The sequence below is a fragment of the Spinacia oleracea genome, chromosome 1 (genome assembly GCF_020520425.1).
Source record: "Spinacia oleracea cultivar Varoflay chromosome 1, BTI_SOV_V1, whole genome shotgun sequence".
Taxonomy (NCBI): Eukaryota; Viridiplantae; Streptophyta; class Magnoliopsida; order Caryophyllales; family Amaranthaceae; genus Spinacia; species Spinacia oleracea.
In genome coordinates this window covers 84095114-84110878 of record NC_079487.1, presented here as the reverse complement: position 1 = coordinate 84110878, position 15765 = coordinate 84095114, and the positions used below count along the sequence as shown (strand labels likewise).

At 37.9% G+C, this 15765-nt stretch overlaps 1 protein-coding gene across 1 annotated transcript; it reads left to right on the top strand.

Annotated features, from left to right (window-relative positions):
- Nucleotides 1-1180: 1180 nt before the first annotated feature.
- LOC130465486 (uncharacterized) lies at nucleotides 1181-8882 on the top strand. Its single transcript, XM_056834261.1, has 8 exons — nucleotides 1181-1234; nucleotides 1547-1856; nucleotides 1949-1988; nucleotides 2668-4891; nucleotides 4988-5308; nucleotides 5383-5482; nucleotides 5579-5810; nucleotides 8854-8882. The coding sequence occupies exons 4-8, from the start codon at nucleotides 2679-2681 to the stop codon at nucleotides 8880-8882; spliced, it is 2895 nt and encodes a 964-aa protein (XP_056690239.1). The 5' UTR covers nucleotides 1181-1234; nucleotides 1547-1856; nucleotides 1949-1988; nucleotides 2668-2678.
- Nucleotides 8883-15765: the final 6883 nt, after the last annotated feature.

The following is a 15765-nucleotide window of genomic DNA, read 5'->3' as shown; positions in this document are numbered from 1 at the left end:
AGAACAAAAGAACGAAAAGGGAGGAGGAAAGAATTACCGGCGGTACAGGTTGGCAGAACGCCGACGTCGTGCAGGGACGGTTGCTGGTGGCGGCGTTTGCGATTCACGTGAAGGGGAAGCAAGGTTTTCCTGGTTCACGTGAAGGAGTAGGAGGGAAGAAGGGTTTGATGTTTCTTTGTTTTTTTGGTTTTTACGTGAATTGAAAGAGGAGAGTGGAGGAGAGTTGTGGGTTTGATATTTTGGGCTTTACCAATTTGGGCTAGACTTAGGATATTAGTTTTTAGTGTTTGAATCAAAAACCGGTTCGAATTGTTTTTCCGAATTCAATGAGTTTTCCTAATTCAAATTCTTTTCGACATAAAATTCTAAAATTATTCTTGATTGCACAAACCGTTAAAATATTTAGAATATATTTAAATAAAATTAAATATACATTAAATATATGAATATAATAAAGTTCAAAAAAATCGTTAAATATTTAGAACGTACTTAAAATAAAATAAATATACGTTAATTACATATTTATTACTAAAATTCATAAATTCTATTTAAATATAAATAATATACGTTAAAATATATTAATACAATTTATAAATTTACGGGGGATTACAATCTACCCCTCTTAAAAGAAGTTTCGTCCCGAAACTTTACACGAAATTTCCCACATTTTCCCCAAAAGATTTTAACTTATTCTTAATAGAGAAGTACTTGTGCCACCTATGTGCACTCTTTTTCCAACTTAAAGCTGTTTGTGTTACTCATGAACACCTTTCCTTATGCGGAGAATCTATTTGCTTTGCATCAACTTGCAAAATTTGCTAAAATAAGTAATAAAAATGCATAAAAATGCCATAAAATAGGTAAAAAGCGCGAATTTCTATTGCGTTCTACCCCCCCCTTAAAGAAAACGAGTTATGCCCTCGTAACTCACCTCAGGGAATAGCTAACCAAAATTTTCTTTCGACGAATTCTATCCTAAAAATTCCTATTTCACTAAAACTACTAACTTTAGACTTTTCACAACAGGTGACGAAACAAAAGAACAAGTCACCATGAATTAAATAATGCTTAACTTGCGCGGAGTTAATAGAAAAAGTACCAGAATCTATATCGGCAGATCGTTCATCCTCATTCTGATTCATCATGTACAACTTTCCTGGAGCTTTATTTGGGTTGTTGTCACTACAAGAAAGCGCGTTATTACCAACCGTTTTTACCGACCGCCAAAAAAACAGTCAGTAAAAATAAATTTATCGACCGCAAATTACGCAGTCGCTAAATTTACCGACCGAATAAAGAGCGGTTGGTAAATTTAAAATTTACCAACCGTCTTTAAAACGGTCATAAATTTAGCGACCGCTCTAGCTCCATTATGACTAATTAGCAGTCGGTAAATACCCGACTATTATCAAAATAAATTTTAAATTTTAATAACCGTTTATTTAATATCTCCGACCAATAAGCGGTCGCTAAAATAAAATAAAATAAAAAAAATAAAAAAAGTAACTACTCAACACAATTACTGACCACTCTTTCCTCCTTCAAGATATTCGACCATTCAAAAAAAATTAAAAACGCGCACAACTCAACCACTTGAGAGGTCTCAACCTCACGTCGCAGCCACGACCGCGCACAACTCAACCACCTGAGATCTGGCCGCCACCCACCGCGCACAACTCAACCAAATCTCCGACGCAAGGCGCCCCCCACCCACCGCCACCTGAACTCTCGCCGCCACCCACCGGCCCCCCACCGCGCACAATCCACCCTCCCCACCGACTCGCCACCCACCAAGCCAGCTGCGCACAACTCCACCGGCCCACCCACCGGCGCACAACTCCACCCGGCGGCGCACGGTATTAGCTTTTTTAGTTTCTTAATTTTTCATAATATTACTCAAATGCTTCAATTTATCAAACCCTAACTTTGTTGTTTGTATCAAATGTAGATTTTCTATGTGAACTATGTGAACTCTTCGATCTTTGAAGGTAACTTTTTTTTCTCTTCCAATTTAGTGACCCATAATTATGGAATGACTTGTTAGATAATCAATATATTTTTTTTCAATGAATTTATGGAATGACTTGTTGGAAAATTATGGAGATGTATGGAAATTATGGAAATTTTATGAAATTTTCAAGGAATGACATATTTAATTATTCTCTAATTATTCTCTATTGATATGCGCATATTGATATAGCATAATCTATTGTTATTGATATAGCATAATCTATTGATATTGATATGCGCATATTGATTATTCTCTATTGATATGCGCATATTCTCTATTGATATAGCATAGATTTGGTATATATTCTAATTATGTATAATCTATTAGTATGTGTAAGATTTTATGAAATTTAAATTTATACCAAAATTTCAAGGAATTCCATATTTAATTTGATGTATGTTAATGTAATGAAATTTTGAAGAAAGTTTCAAGGAATGTCATATGAGAAACAACGAATAATTTAGAGAATGAATTTGAGTAGTAAGTAAGTTTATTGTAAATGCATTTTATTATTTATATAATTAATAAAATCAATTATTTGATTGTTTATTTAGAAAACTTCGAGCGGTAGTTAGACTATATAGTAGGTTTAGTAACATGATTAGTGTGAGATGTGTAGAGATTGGTTAGTAACATGTTTTTTGTGAGATGTGTAGAATTTGGTATCATGAAAAGAAGAGAGCGTAGTTGGATGTATGATAGACTCGACGGGCGCAATCTTAAGCCCGACTTTCTCAAGGGGGTTGGAGAGTTCATTGAGTTTTGCAAAGAGCATCCAACATGCAATGATGGTGACAAAATAAGATGCCCATGCCCCTTGTGTGATAACAGGCGTTTTCATGATACTGAAACAGTTAGAGTACATTTGTACAAGAAGGGGTTTGTTCGTAATTACTATCAATGGATATGTCAAGGGGAAAGCTTAGTAGAGTCCTCGCGTGTTCAGCCAAATCAATATCGGGATATGGTTATTGATGCTCTTGGAAATAATCAAGAGCATTTGGTGAATGAAGAGGGTAATTCAGTTGAAGAAGAACCAAATGATGAAGCTAAGAAGTTTATAGACCTTCTAAAGGCAGCTGGAGATCCATTATATGAAGGGAGCAAACTCTCTGTGTTGGAGATGGCATCAAGAATTGCAAGTTTGAAATGTGAATTCAACTTACAACACAGGTGTGTGGATGGGTTTGCATCTTTGATGAATGATGCGATTCCAAATAACAACCAAATGGGTAGAACTTTCAATAGCACAAAGAAGGTTCTTGAGGGCTTGGAACTTCCTCATGAGAGGATCCACACATGCCCTAAAGGTTGTTTGCTCTTCTGGAAAGGCGATGCACAGTTAGATAAATGTAGAGTATGCGGAAGTGATCGGTATAAGAAGACTGCAAAGGGTAAGCTTATTCCAGCAAAAGTTCTAATCTATTTTCCAATCACACCGAGGTTGCAAAGGTTGTATGCTACCAAGAACATTTCGGAGGATATGACTTGGCATGCCAAGAATCCCCGAGTTCAAAACACCTTCGCACATCCTAGTGATAGTCAAGCGTGGAAGCACTTGGATACAACCTTTCCTAATTTCGCATCAGAGCCACGAAATGTCAGGCTTGGTTTGTGCACAGATGGATTTGCCCCCCATGGTAAATTTGGATCCCAATATTCATGTTGGCCGGTTATTCTTACACCATACAACTTGCCTCCATCGATGTGTATGAAAAGACCATTCATGTTCCTTTCTTTGCTCGTTCCCGGTCCTAAAAATCCTAAAGGAAACTTGGATGTGTACATGCAACCACTCATTGAAGAGTTGAAACAGTTATGGGAGGTTGGGGCTATGACTTATGACATCTCAAGCAAGCAGAATTTCAACCTCCGCGCAGCCCTTTTGTGGACTATTAGTGATTTTCCTGCATATGGAATGCTATCTGGATGGTCCACGGCCGGAAAGAAGGCTTGCCCTTATTGTATGGATAAAAGCAAGGCATTTTGGCTTGAACATGGAGGTAAAGTTTCATGGTTTGATTGTCATCGACAATTCCTTCCACATGATCACCCTTTTCGAAAGAATAAAACAGCTTTCTGCAAAAACAAAGTTGAAAATGGCATGGGTCCGCATATAATGTGTGGAGAAGAATTGTGGCAATGCGTGAAGGACTTGCCTAAAGCAACTGATGGTCCTGAAGCTCTTAAGAAGTTGAAGAGTGCCAAAATGGGTTGGTTCAAACAAAGTATTCTATGGGAACTCCCATATTGGAAGGATTTGCTTCTTCGTCACAACTTGGATGTCATGCACATTGAAAAGAACTTTTTTGACCAACTCATAAACACTGTGATGGATGTGAAAGGTAGCACCTCGGACACCACTAGTGCAAGGAAAGATATGGCTAAGTATTGTAAACGTCGGCAGTTAGAGCTTGGAAATGGAAATCAAACCATGCCAAAAGCACCCTTTGCACTTGACAAGGCTCAAAAGAAGGTGTTATGTGAATGGGTTCGAGACTTGAAATTCCCGGATGCTTATGCTTCAAACTTGAGCAGGTGTGTTAATCTTCAATCATGCAAGCTGTATGGAATGAAGAGCCACGATTGTCATGTCTTCATGGAGAGGTTACTTCCGGTTGCTTTGAAGGAGTTGCTTCCCTTGCATGTTTGGAAGGCAATTACAGAGATTAGTCAATTCTTCCGAGACTTATGCGCCCCCACTATCAAAGCGAGTGACATAGATCGCTTGGATAAGAATATAGCTGAGATCTTGTGCAAGCTAGAGAAGATTTTTCCACCTGCATTTTTCAACTCAATGGAACACTTGCCAGTTCATCTTCCACATGAGGCAAAGGTTGGTGGTCCCGTCCAGTACAGGTGGATGTACCCATTTGAAAGGTAATCAAAATAATACAAATTAGCGTAAATAAATTATTACTTTAAATATCTTATATGTTTACTAGTAACTATTAATCAAACTTACATAATTTATAGGTTTCTTAACCATTTGAAGCGTAAGGTTGGAAATAAGGCACGTGTAGAAGGCTCCATATGCAATGCTTACCTAATGGAGGAGATTACGAACTTTTGTTCCCACTATTTTCAACCTGAGGTTGACACCAAAGCAAGGGATCTAGGAAGAAATGTCCATTCGGTTGTTGAGAACCAACATGACGTTAATATCCCCGAGATGTTCAGGGTGGATTGTGGTCGTGCACCTACTAATGGCCGTTTGCGCTTCTTGCAAGACATGGAGTATGATCGAGCACATCTTTATGTGCTTGCAAACAGTGGCATCTTAGGTGAATATGAAAGGTAAAAAACTATAATTTAATTATTGTAAACTCTTCTAACGACGTATTTAACCTTTATTTCCTTAATTACCATAGGAAATTTGAGGAGCACATTATCCAAACTCAACCTCACATAGTAATGGAGGATATTTGGAGTAAATGCGAAGCCCAGTTCCCTGAATGGTTTAAATCACATGTGAGATTAATTGTATTTTGCTTTCATTCATAAACAATATTACTTACACTAGTCATTGAAAGGAAAATAAAATTACTAACTAATTCTACGAATTAGGTTCTCCGGTCTTTGAGTCCTAATGATGTGACACGGGCGCTTGCGATGGGCCCCTCTAGACAAGTAAGGACATGGAGCCGGTTCTATGCGAATGGATATAATTTTCAAACTCATGACTACGGCAAACACAAGTCAACTATGAATTATGGAGTGTGTGTACAAAGTCCTGATGAAGTTGACTACTTTGGCATTTTGGAGGAGGTGGTTGAACTTTCTTATTTTGGAGGAGCCGGTTCCATTATCAGAATGCATGTCTTTAAACTTTTCCTTGAGTTCTAGGTATAGAAATTTGTTAGGTAAGCAATTAATGATAGTGGCTGCTATGGTATCCTTTCTCATTAAGATAGGTTGCCCTTGAACTTTAGCATGATATTCACATCCAAACACGATTTTCTTGACGTAAATATCAGGGGTTTCTATATCAAGTTTCTCGAAGGATCCTATGTTGGTGTACTTGGAAAGAAACATTTTATTCCTGAAATAAACAATTCCAGGTCTCACTAAAAGATTTATATTTACTAAATAACGAATTCTAATTCTTGAAACAACTAAAAAAAATTTGAACTCCTTTTTAAAAAAAGTGTACTCATTTTTTTTTGAATAATAAATAATAAGACAAATAAATATGTCGAAAGTATCACTTTAACTTGAATAAATAATTTGATTTCGAACTTAAATAAGAAATATATACTTTCAAACAAGATAACAGGAAATCGGCCCCCCAAAAAAAGTACCAATTTTTTAACACTATAATACGTAGAAGCTCGATTTTTAAGAAATTTATTTTAAATAACTAGATAGTTAGGCCCCTAAAAATTTATTAAAGTAAAACCTTAGCTTCTAGATACCACTTTGTAACACCCCGACAATTCTCTCTTTTCTAAAATAACCTTCTAATATAAAACGTAGAGAATTATCAAGGCATTATTGCCCGTGTGAAAACGTAACGGCTTATTCAGAATTTTGCAGCGGAAAACATAAAACTAACTTTAGGTTTATAAATAATCGATTACAGGTTTAATCCCAAAAACCAACCAACGAAAATAAGCGAATATAAATAGTACGACAAGTTTAAAGTCCAAATTAAACCAAGTCACTTAGCAAAACAAAACTAAATACAAGCTCTCTAATCCCGATCCCCATGATGCATCATCTTCAAACCTGTAGATGGGCAATGCTTATTGATCCTTAGAGACTGCTCACCAAAGATGGGTCATCACAGGATCAATAAGGCATAGCCATGATCAACACACACAAACAAAGCACGTAATCAGCAAAGCTGAGTACTACATACTAAAACAAGAACAATCCTAACATGATACTATTAAACGAACAACCCTAACATGATTCTATTAAAACATAAGTAAGGGCAAACAAAACATATTAGTTTGAAGACCACACTTGACTAGACTAGGCTAGACTGGACTAGACTTTTATAACAATAACATTATTTTAATTGAAATAGTCAATGGACCGAGTTGCTACTAGAAACTTCTTCTTCTTCACTAAGGAAGACGAGGTACGGGCGCGACTCCGTAAACCCCAATGACCTGCGATATCGAGGGACTTTTGAATAAAATAGAACCGGTGATCAATCCGGCCCCAGAAAAAGCCATAGGCTACCCATGACCCCAACTCCTGATTGTCCGTCACTTTAGACGTGCACAGTCTAAAGCTATTGCTACTCAGTTTCACTTTACATGATTTACAAATTAAACTCTGTTATGACTCAACAATCACATAAGTCATACAATCAACAATTATTCTCCACTGTTTTTATCTTGGAATTAAGTAAGTGATCACAGAGATTTCAATCAAGACTTATTCCAATTAATCCAACATTTCCTTTAATACTGATCAACCCCTCTATATGGGTGTAAGGTTTCAACTTACTAAACAAGGTCCTCGGCCCTTATAAAGTAGTGAAAGTCTAAAAGGGAACAACGATCAATCGATCTGAATCAATATGTACAAAATAATCTAAAGTTCCCAACTGACATGTTTACAACAATTATCCATGCTAACATGTTATAATTCTCAAAACGAAATATATGCTCAACATGTTCATCCAACAATATTACACATGTAAATTTCAACATAACCAAGTTCATCGACAAATTCAACATGGTTTCAACAACTACACACATCTCCAAGCACACGGGTATGTACGTACCTTGTGTAAACAAACTGATAGGCCACTTTAACGAATTCAAAAGTCGCCTACAAAGAATTCTCCGCCTAAAAACAACCAATAAAATTCCCCAATCAATATCCAACAATTTACAGCAATACTAAAGTACTCTAAATACACCCTAAACATATTTTGAACCATCCCCCAATATCGAAACTTAACTAAATAACCTCCAAGCATAATAACTATTAAACTAATGATCCCAAAACGTTCTAAACTCCAATAAAACATCCCTTTTAAAATTTCCAGCAATATCAAATAATTTCAAACGTCCACAAAACATAATCAACGTTCTTAAAATCATAAAAATAATAGATTTAATAATATATAATCAGTCTATTATGATTTTAGAATATTAAAACCTTAAAAATCCATGCTTTAATAATGAAATTCCTTATTTCAATTCAATTACATAATCTGAAAATTAAATTCTTAATTAAACAACATATATAATCTAAAAATTCATAACTTAAACATAAAAATCATAAATTTAATTCAAGAAACAAAAATTAAATATTTAAAACATTAATTAGTTTTAAGATTAAGAATTAACCAAAACAAGTAGAGAGGAGGGTTGGCCGGCGGATGGTCGGTGCGCGCGGCGGCAGGTGGTTGTCGGAGCGACGTGGCTGGGCAGGGTACAGGTGGTCGCGTGGACGGTGGTGCTAGATCGATGAACAGAGCTGCGGTTAGAGGATAAACCACGAAAAGGAAAGAGAGAGGGAAAGACGAAAGGGAAGAAGAGGAAAAAGGAGGACTGACCGGCGGGATAACATGGCAGTGCGGCGAGTGTGGTGGTGGTGCTCGGTGGTTTTGCGGTGGTTGCTGGAAACAGGCCACGGTTAATTAAGGAGGAGCAAGCAATGAAATAAAGAGAGAACAAAAGAACGAAAAGGGAGGAGGAAAGAATTACCGGCGGTACAGGTTGGCAGAACGCCGACGTCGTGCAGGGACGGTTGCTGGTGGCGGCGTTTGCGATTCACGTGAAGGGGAAGCAAGGTTTTCCTGGTTCACGTGAAGGAGTAGGAGGGAAGAAGGGTTTGATGTTTCTTTTTTTTTTTTTGGTTTTTACGTGAATTGAAAGAGGAGAGTGGAGGAGAGTTGTGGGTTTGATATTTTGGGCTTTACCAAATTGGGCTGGACTTAGGATATTAATTTTTTGTGTTTGAATCAAAAACCGGTTCGGATTGTTTTTCCGAATTCAATGAGTTTTCCTAATTCAAATTATTTTCTACATAAAATTCTAAAATTATTCTTGATTGCACAAACCGTTAAAATATTTAGAATATATTTAAATAAAATTAAATATACATTAAATATATGAATATAATAAAGTTGAAAAAAATCGTTAAATATTTAGAACGTACTTAAAATAAAATAAATATACGTTAATTATATATTTATTACTAAAATTCATAAATTTTATTTAAATATAAATAATATACGTTAAAATATATTAATGAAATTTATAAATTTACGGGGGATTACAAATCGTGTCTTCAAGGGTTGGAACGCTCCTCACACTGGTCGTTCCACTCAAACTTTGCTTCCTTTTTCATCAAGGTTGTCATTGGCTTGGCTATCCTAGAGAAGTCTTGCACAAAACGTCTATAGTAACTGAAGGAAATAATGCCCTTGGTCCAAGTATGCATTTAATGATAAGTCTAATAAATGCGGTTCAGTATTAATTAACAAATTAATAATTCAGTGAGATGAAGTGAGTGAATGCCTAGCTAGAGGCCGTTTCAGTTCAAGTGGAATTAATGATATTAATCCACAGCTTACTCTTGACTGAACCCGTAGGGTCACACAAATAGTACGTAAACGGATCAAGTATTTAATGGCATTAAATACTCCATCTAAGGATATTCGGAATCGACGGATCTTGGTTTCAGTGGGAGCTGAGATCATCAAAGGCAAGTAAATGAATACTCCGGAAACGATGATATTGCCGGAAACGGAAATATGGATCGTATCGGAAATATAAATATTATCCAAGTCGTAGATGTTGCCGGAAACGGAAACATGGTACGTATCGGAAAATATTATCGGAAATGGAAATATTGCCGGAATCGGAAATATTGCCGGAAACGGAAGTATTGTCAGAATCGGAAATATTATCGGAATCGGAAAATAATTTCGGAAACGGAAATATTAAATATTTGTTCGAAACGGAAATTAATTCCGGAATCGGAAATGTTAAATATTGTTTGTATCGGAAATGAATTCCAGAATCGGGAATTTAATCGGAAGCGCGTCGTACGAATTAGCATCGGACGAGACTTGCTAGACAAAGGCCCAGCACGAAGCCAGGCCCGCGCCCAGCAAGCCAAGCGCCCAACACACACGCTGCCAAAGCCTCGCCAGGCCCAACGCAAGGCCAGGCCCAGCAAGGCATGGCGCGCGCGCATCGTGGGATGCGAGCAATGCTCATGGGCTGCGAGGCTTGCGCGGGCTGTGCGGTGCTCGTGCTCGTGTGCGGTTGTGTGCGATACGAATCCTAAAGCTATTGGAATTCGTTCTATGATTAAATCCTAATCCTAGTAGATAGAATAGAGTTCTAAAGGGATTCTAATTAAACTAATTGGTATTCTAATAGGATTCTAAATCCTTTTCCATGACTCTATAAATATGTGCCTAGGTTCACTGATTTATACACAAGTTTTCAAGTATTCAAAGCTAGGATTTTTAAGCAGAAAAATCAGCCATAACACTTGCCCTATTTAGCCGAAAATAAGTAGTACCTTAAGGGCGATTCTAGTTGGTCAATCTTAAGGCGGATCCGGACGTGCTGTGGACTTTCTACGGAGGGACGACACTTGGAGTCCTAAAGACTTGTTCTTGTTCGGTTCGGGCGCAGCTAGGGAAGGCACGCTACAAAGTGTATACATCCTAGACTAATTATATGATTATGTGCAATTAATATGATTCCTGACATTAAGGTTTTTCCGCATGATTTATGTTGTTCATACGTATCATAACCCAAAGTTGGTATCACGAGCCTATTATTATTTGCATAATCTATAAATTGCTTAACATGGTTAAATTTTACAAATTTGCAAAGAATTAAAAGGGGTGATTAATTTTCGTAATTGTTAATTAATTGCAAATTGCGTTTATTTAATTATATGTACGCAGTTTTTCGGCAGTTTATTCGTTACTTAACCAAATCGAGTGTTTTTTTGTCAATTTCGCATGTAAAAGGCATTCTAAAATTTTGACAAAAACACTATTTTTCGGCCGAATCCAGAATTACCAAATTCGAAGCCTAACTATGACTTTTCGGAGGTTTTAGTTTTTCGAACGCAAAAGTTTGTAATTTTAAGATGTTAAATTGAATATTTGCGATTCTTGTTATTAAATCTTGAATTTTTGATTGACCTACAGTATATGTTTAACAATTTTGAATGCCTAAGCCTGTTAATTATACAACCTAATTTGTAATTGTAATTTTTTTTTTTGGCAAATAAAGTTGATTATATTACCAAAGTAAGGATAACACCTAGTCACAAAAAACAACACTAAGTTCCCAACAACCTGGGAACACAACAACTAAACACAAAGCCAACAGGCACAAGCTAAACTCTACAAGCCACACAAAACAGAATTCTACTTACAACTGACTCTATAGGATCATAGTGATCCTTAAACACACTAGAATTCCTCTGAATCCACACAGTATAGATTGTCTCAATGAAGGCAATACTACACAGTTTGGCTCTTTCTTTGGTGCTCCTGCTCTGTACAGCTGCCCATCTAACCTCATCATCCCAGGTCTGAATTGTTCTCTGCATCCCCATTTGAGTAAGAACTCTACTCCAAATCTCCTTTGAATATTGACACTCAAAGAACAAATGTGTCAGTTTCTCTTCATGTACCAGACAAAATTCACATTCACCACTAATGTCTATGTCCCAACTGATCAATCTGTCTTTGGTAGGAAGCCTGTTTTGTAAAGCCAACCAAGTAATGAAGGTCCCTTTAGGACTAGCCTTGCTGTTACAAGTGATTCTTTTCCAATGCACATGACTGGCTCCACTCTGAAGATGCTTATACATTTTACTGATTTTGAACTTGTCATTATGGACAAATTGAGTCACTCCTCCTGCTTGCATTAGAACATCTCTATACTGCCAGATCTTCCTTAATGACCAAGTTAGCCCAGATGGGATGGGCATGGTCCAAAAATCCATCTGCTTCACATAGTAAGTGTGGATCCATTTCACCCACAGTCTGTCTTGTTTCATAGATAAAGCCCAGCAGTGTTTGAGAACAGCAGCTTTATTCCATATTGTTAAGTCCTTTAGATTCCACCCACCACAACTTTTGGGAAGGCACAAGTGATCCCAAGAAACTGGGGCCTTTTTTGAGCCAATATCTGACCCTGTCCACAGAAAGCACCTGCAAATGCTTTGGATTGTCTTCATAACTTTCTTGGGCATTACAAAAATTTGACACCAGTAGAGCTGCATTCCAAACAGAACTGACTTGACCAGCTGTAATCTGCCTGCATAGGACAAGAATCTTGTAGACCAACTCTTAATTCTAGCAGTTGTTCTCTCAATAAGAGGTTTACAATCAGAGAAGCTCAACTTCCTAGTTGTCAAGGGTACCCCTAAATATTTAAAGGGGAAAACACCTTTCTGAATGCCAATTGTGGTAGCAATCTGGCTAGAAACAACATCAGAAACACCAGCTGTATAGACTTCACTCTTATGGAGATTAGCACTGAGACCAGAAGCCTTTGAAAACTTGGTAAAAGCTCCAAAAAGAGTAGTGATAGAAGGCAAATCTGCCCTGGCAAACATGAGAAGGTCATCAGCAAACATCATGTGGGTAATCTTCAATTTCTTACATCTTGGATGATAGTTAAACTCCTTTTGTGAACTCATGGCAGCCAAACATCTTGACAAATACTCCATACCCAGTGCAAAGAGATAGGGTGACATTGGATCCCCTTGCCTCAATCCCTTTTTTGCAGGAATAGGAAGGGTAGGAAATCCATTGACAAGAATAGAGTAGGAGACAGTTCCCAAACATTCCATAACCCACCTAATAAACATGTCAGGGAATCCTAATTCATGCATCATTGACTTCAGGAAGGGCCATTCCAAAGAGTCATAAGCCTTCTTGAGATCAACTTTTATCATACACCTAGGGGAGATGTATTTCCTTGAATAACATTTCACCAGCTCAGAAGCCAGTAGGATATTATCAGCAATATTCCTACCAGGAATGAAGCCAGCCTGAGAATCATTCACCACTTCACCAATTATTGACTGCATTCTGTGAGTTAAGATTTTTGAAATCAACTTGTAAACAATGGAGCAACATGCTATAGGCCTGAAGTCTTTAATACTGGTAGCATTGTGAATTTTTGGGATTAGAGTAACAGCAGTGTTGTTTGTTTGTTTCAGAAGTTTCCCTGTGGAGAAGAAATCCTGAACAGCCACATAAATGTCATCTTTAATGATGCTCCAAGCTTCTTTGAAAAAGAAACTGTTAAACCCATCTAAACCAGGAGCTTTATTGTTGTCAATCCCTTTCAGTGCCATATCAATCTCAGCAGTTGAAACAGGAAGAACTAAAGATTGAGCTGAAGCTGCAGAAAGTTGTTTACCTTGTCTCACAACTGTAACATCAATACCCTCCAAAGTGTCTGCAGCAGAACCAATAAGACCATGATAGAAAACTTTGATCTCATCTTTAATCTCTGCAGCAGTGGTAAGCTTCCTCCCATTAGCATCATAAATAACATCAATACTGTTCCTGGCATATCTCTCCTTTACTGCTGTGAAGAAGAACTTTGTATTTGAATCACCAGTTTTCAACCACTGGATTCGTGATTTCTGTTTGAGAGCTCCTTCATGAATACTCAGAAACTTTTTAAGCTTACCAGTGCACTCTTTTTCAGTCAGTTGAAGGTCAATATCACTAGGGGAAGCAGCTAACTGAGATTGAGTGTCATCCAGCTCCCTCCTAATACCATCAATTCTCTCCTCCAGCCTAGCAAATTCTTTCCTATGCAAAGTTTTCAGACCCTGCTTGATGACTTTCAATTTGTGCCACACTTGAAACATAGCAGTTCCATTTATAACAGATCCCCACCCTTCTTGCACAATCTGATGGAACTTAGGGTGCTCAGCCATGTAATTGAAGAACTTAAATGGTCTACTTCCCCTCTGTCTCACCACTTTACAATCCAGCAGAAGAGGGGAGTGGTCTGATAAGCCTGGGTTCAGATAGTCCACACATACATCTGGATAACTAGTATGCCAGTTTCCACACCCAAAGGCCCAATCAATTCTGGAATGTATTCTCAAATCACCTTGCCCTTTATTGTTCCAGGAGAAGAAATTTCCACAACTCTTGAGCTCTATCAGCCCTGTTGCATCAATACAAGCATCAAAATCTCTTGTTTCTGTATCAGAAACTTGGCTACCATGGATTCTATCACCTGCATGCAGCACTGAATTGAAGTCACCCATGACAAACCAAGGGTATATCACCCTTGATCCAATTTGAGTCAAGGTGGTCCAAAGTGGTCTCCTATGATCAATTGTATGCAAGCCATACACAGCAGTGAACTGAGCAGTAAAATTCCCATCCTTTGCAGCTAAATCACCATGAATAACTTGGTCAGTTTTTAAGCCCATAGTAAAGGTAACCTCACTATGCCTCCACCCAATCCAGATTCTACCCTTAGGAGAATAGGAATAGTTCATTTCCCACTTCCAGCAACTACCTAGCTTATTCTGAATCTTGCTAGCTTTATTTTCCCTCACTCTAGTTTCTAACAGAGCAATAACACTGATCTTATTGGTTTCCAGCAATCTCCTAACCTCCACCACTTTATTAGGATCATTCAGACCCCTAACATTCCAAGTGCAAACAATCATGGTGGATACCTATCTCCTTCCTCAACCTCTGCATCCTCACCCTCCTCCTCTATAGAAAATCCCTCCACTACATCAACCACTTTTGGAACCTGAGCCAATCCCAAAGGGTGATCATAGTGTTTAGACTCTCTCCTTCTCCTGGATACTACTCTCCATCCATCATCTTGAACCTCACTCACTTGTGCCTGGTTCAAAGGGGTAGTAGCAATCAAACTTGGATTGATTTCTTCAGAAACAGCAGGTTCAGGTACAGAAACAGCAGCATTCACCACCTTCTTTGGTTTCCAGACCTTAGTCACCTTTTTCTGCACTGGTTGAACATGAGTAGCAGGTTGATATCTTGTTTGACCCTTTTTAACTGAACAATCATGCCCAATTATTTGACATTCCTTACAAAAAGGTGGGAGCCATTCATACTCCACTTTCTGATTGAAAGTTCTACCACAAGAGTCCTGTATTTGAACAACCTTGGTGACACTTTTAGTAACATCAACTTCAATTAAGAGCCTAGCAAAAGAAATCCTCAATTGCTTAGAGGTACACTCACCAGCAAATAAAGGAACCCCAACAAGGCTCCCAATCCTACTGAGAGAATCCATGCCCCAACAACACAGAAGTAAGTTAGGGAACTTCACCCACACATGAATTACCCTGAGAATTTCCTCTTGGAAATTAAAATCTGATGACCATGGCTTAGTGATCATAGGCCTACCAAAGAAAGTGTGAGGTCCAGCAACCAGTACCTCATCTCTATCCCCTTTTGAGCAGAATTTAACCACAAAATAGCCCTCATCATGTAGAAACACATTAGGCTTACCAACATGACCCCATTCCTTATCAATATACCTAATTACTGCCCCAATGGAGGGTTTATCACCAACAACATACATGATCAAAGCACAATCCCAAATAGCAACCATTTTACTCATATCAACCTTGTCAAGCATAGCAACAGGAGTACCTTCCAAAATTGTGGGAGCAATAAAGGAGAGGGAGTTACCTTTGCCAGTGAGTTGGGATCCTCGAAATAAGTTCACCCAAGGTGATTTTGGGTCAACCCTGGTGTGCTGCTGTTCTAATGGAGGTCTAGTGCGGTC

Excerpts from the sequence above, each read along its gene's own strand:
- LOC130465486 (XM_056834261.1), top strand. The coding sequence starts at position 2,679 with ATGAAAAGAAGAGAGCGTAGTTGGATGTATGATAGACTCGACGGGCGC. Across the intron at positions 4,892-4,987 it reads TGGATGTACCCATTTGAAAG|GTTTCTTAACCATTTGAAGC; the intron begins GTAATCAAAATA and ends CATAATTTATAG. Across the intron at positions 5,811-8,853 it reads TTCTTATTTTGGAGGAGCCG|AGGAGAGTGGAGGAGAGTTG; the intron begins GTTCCATTATCA and ends GTGAATTGAAAG.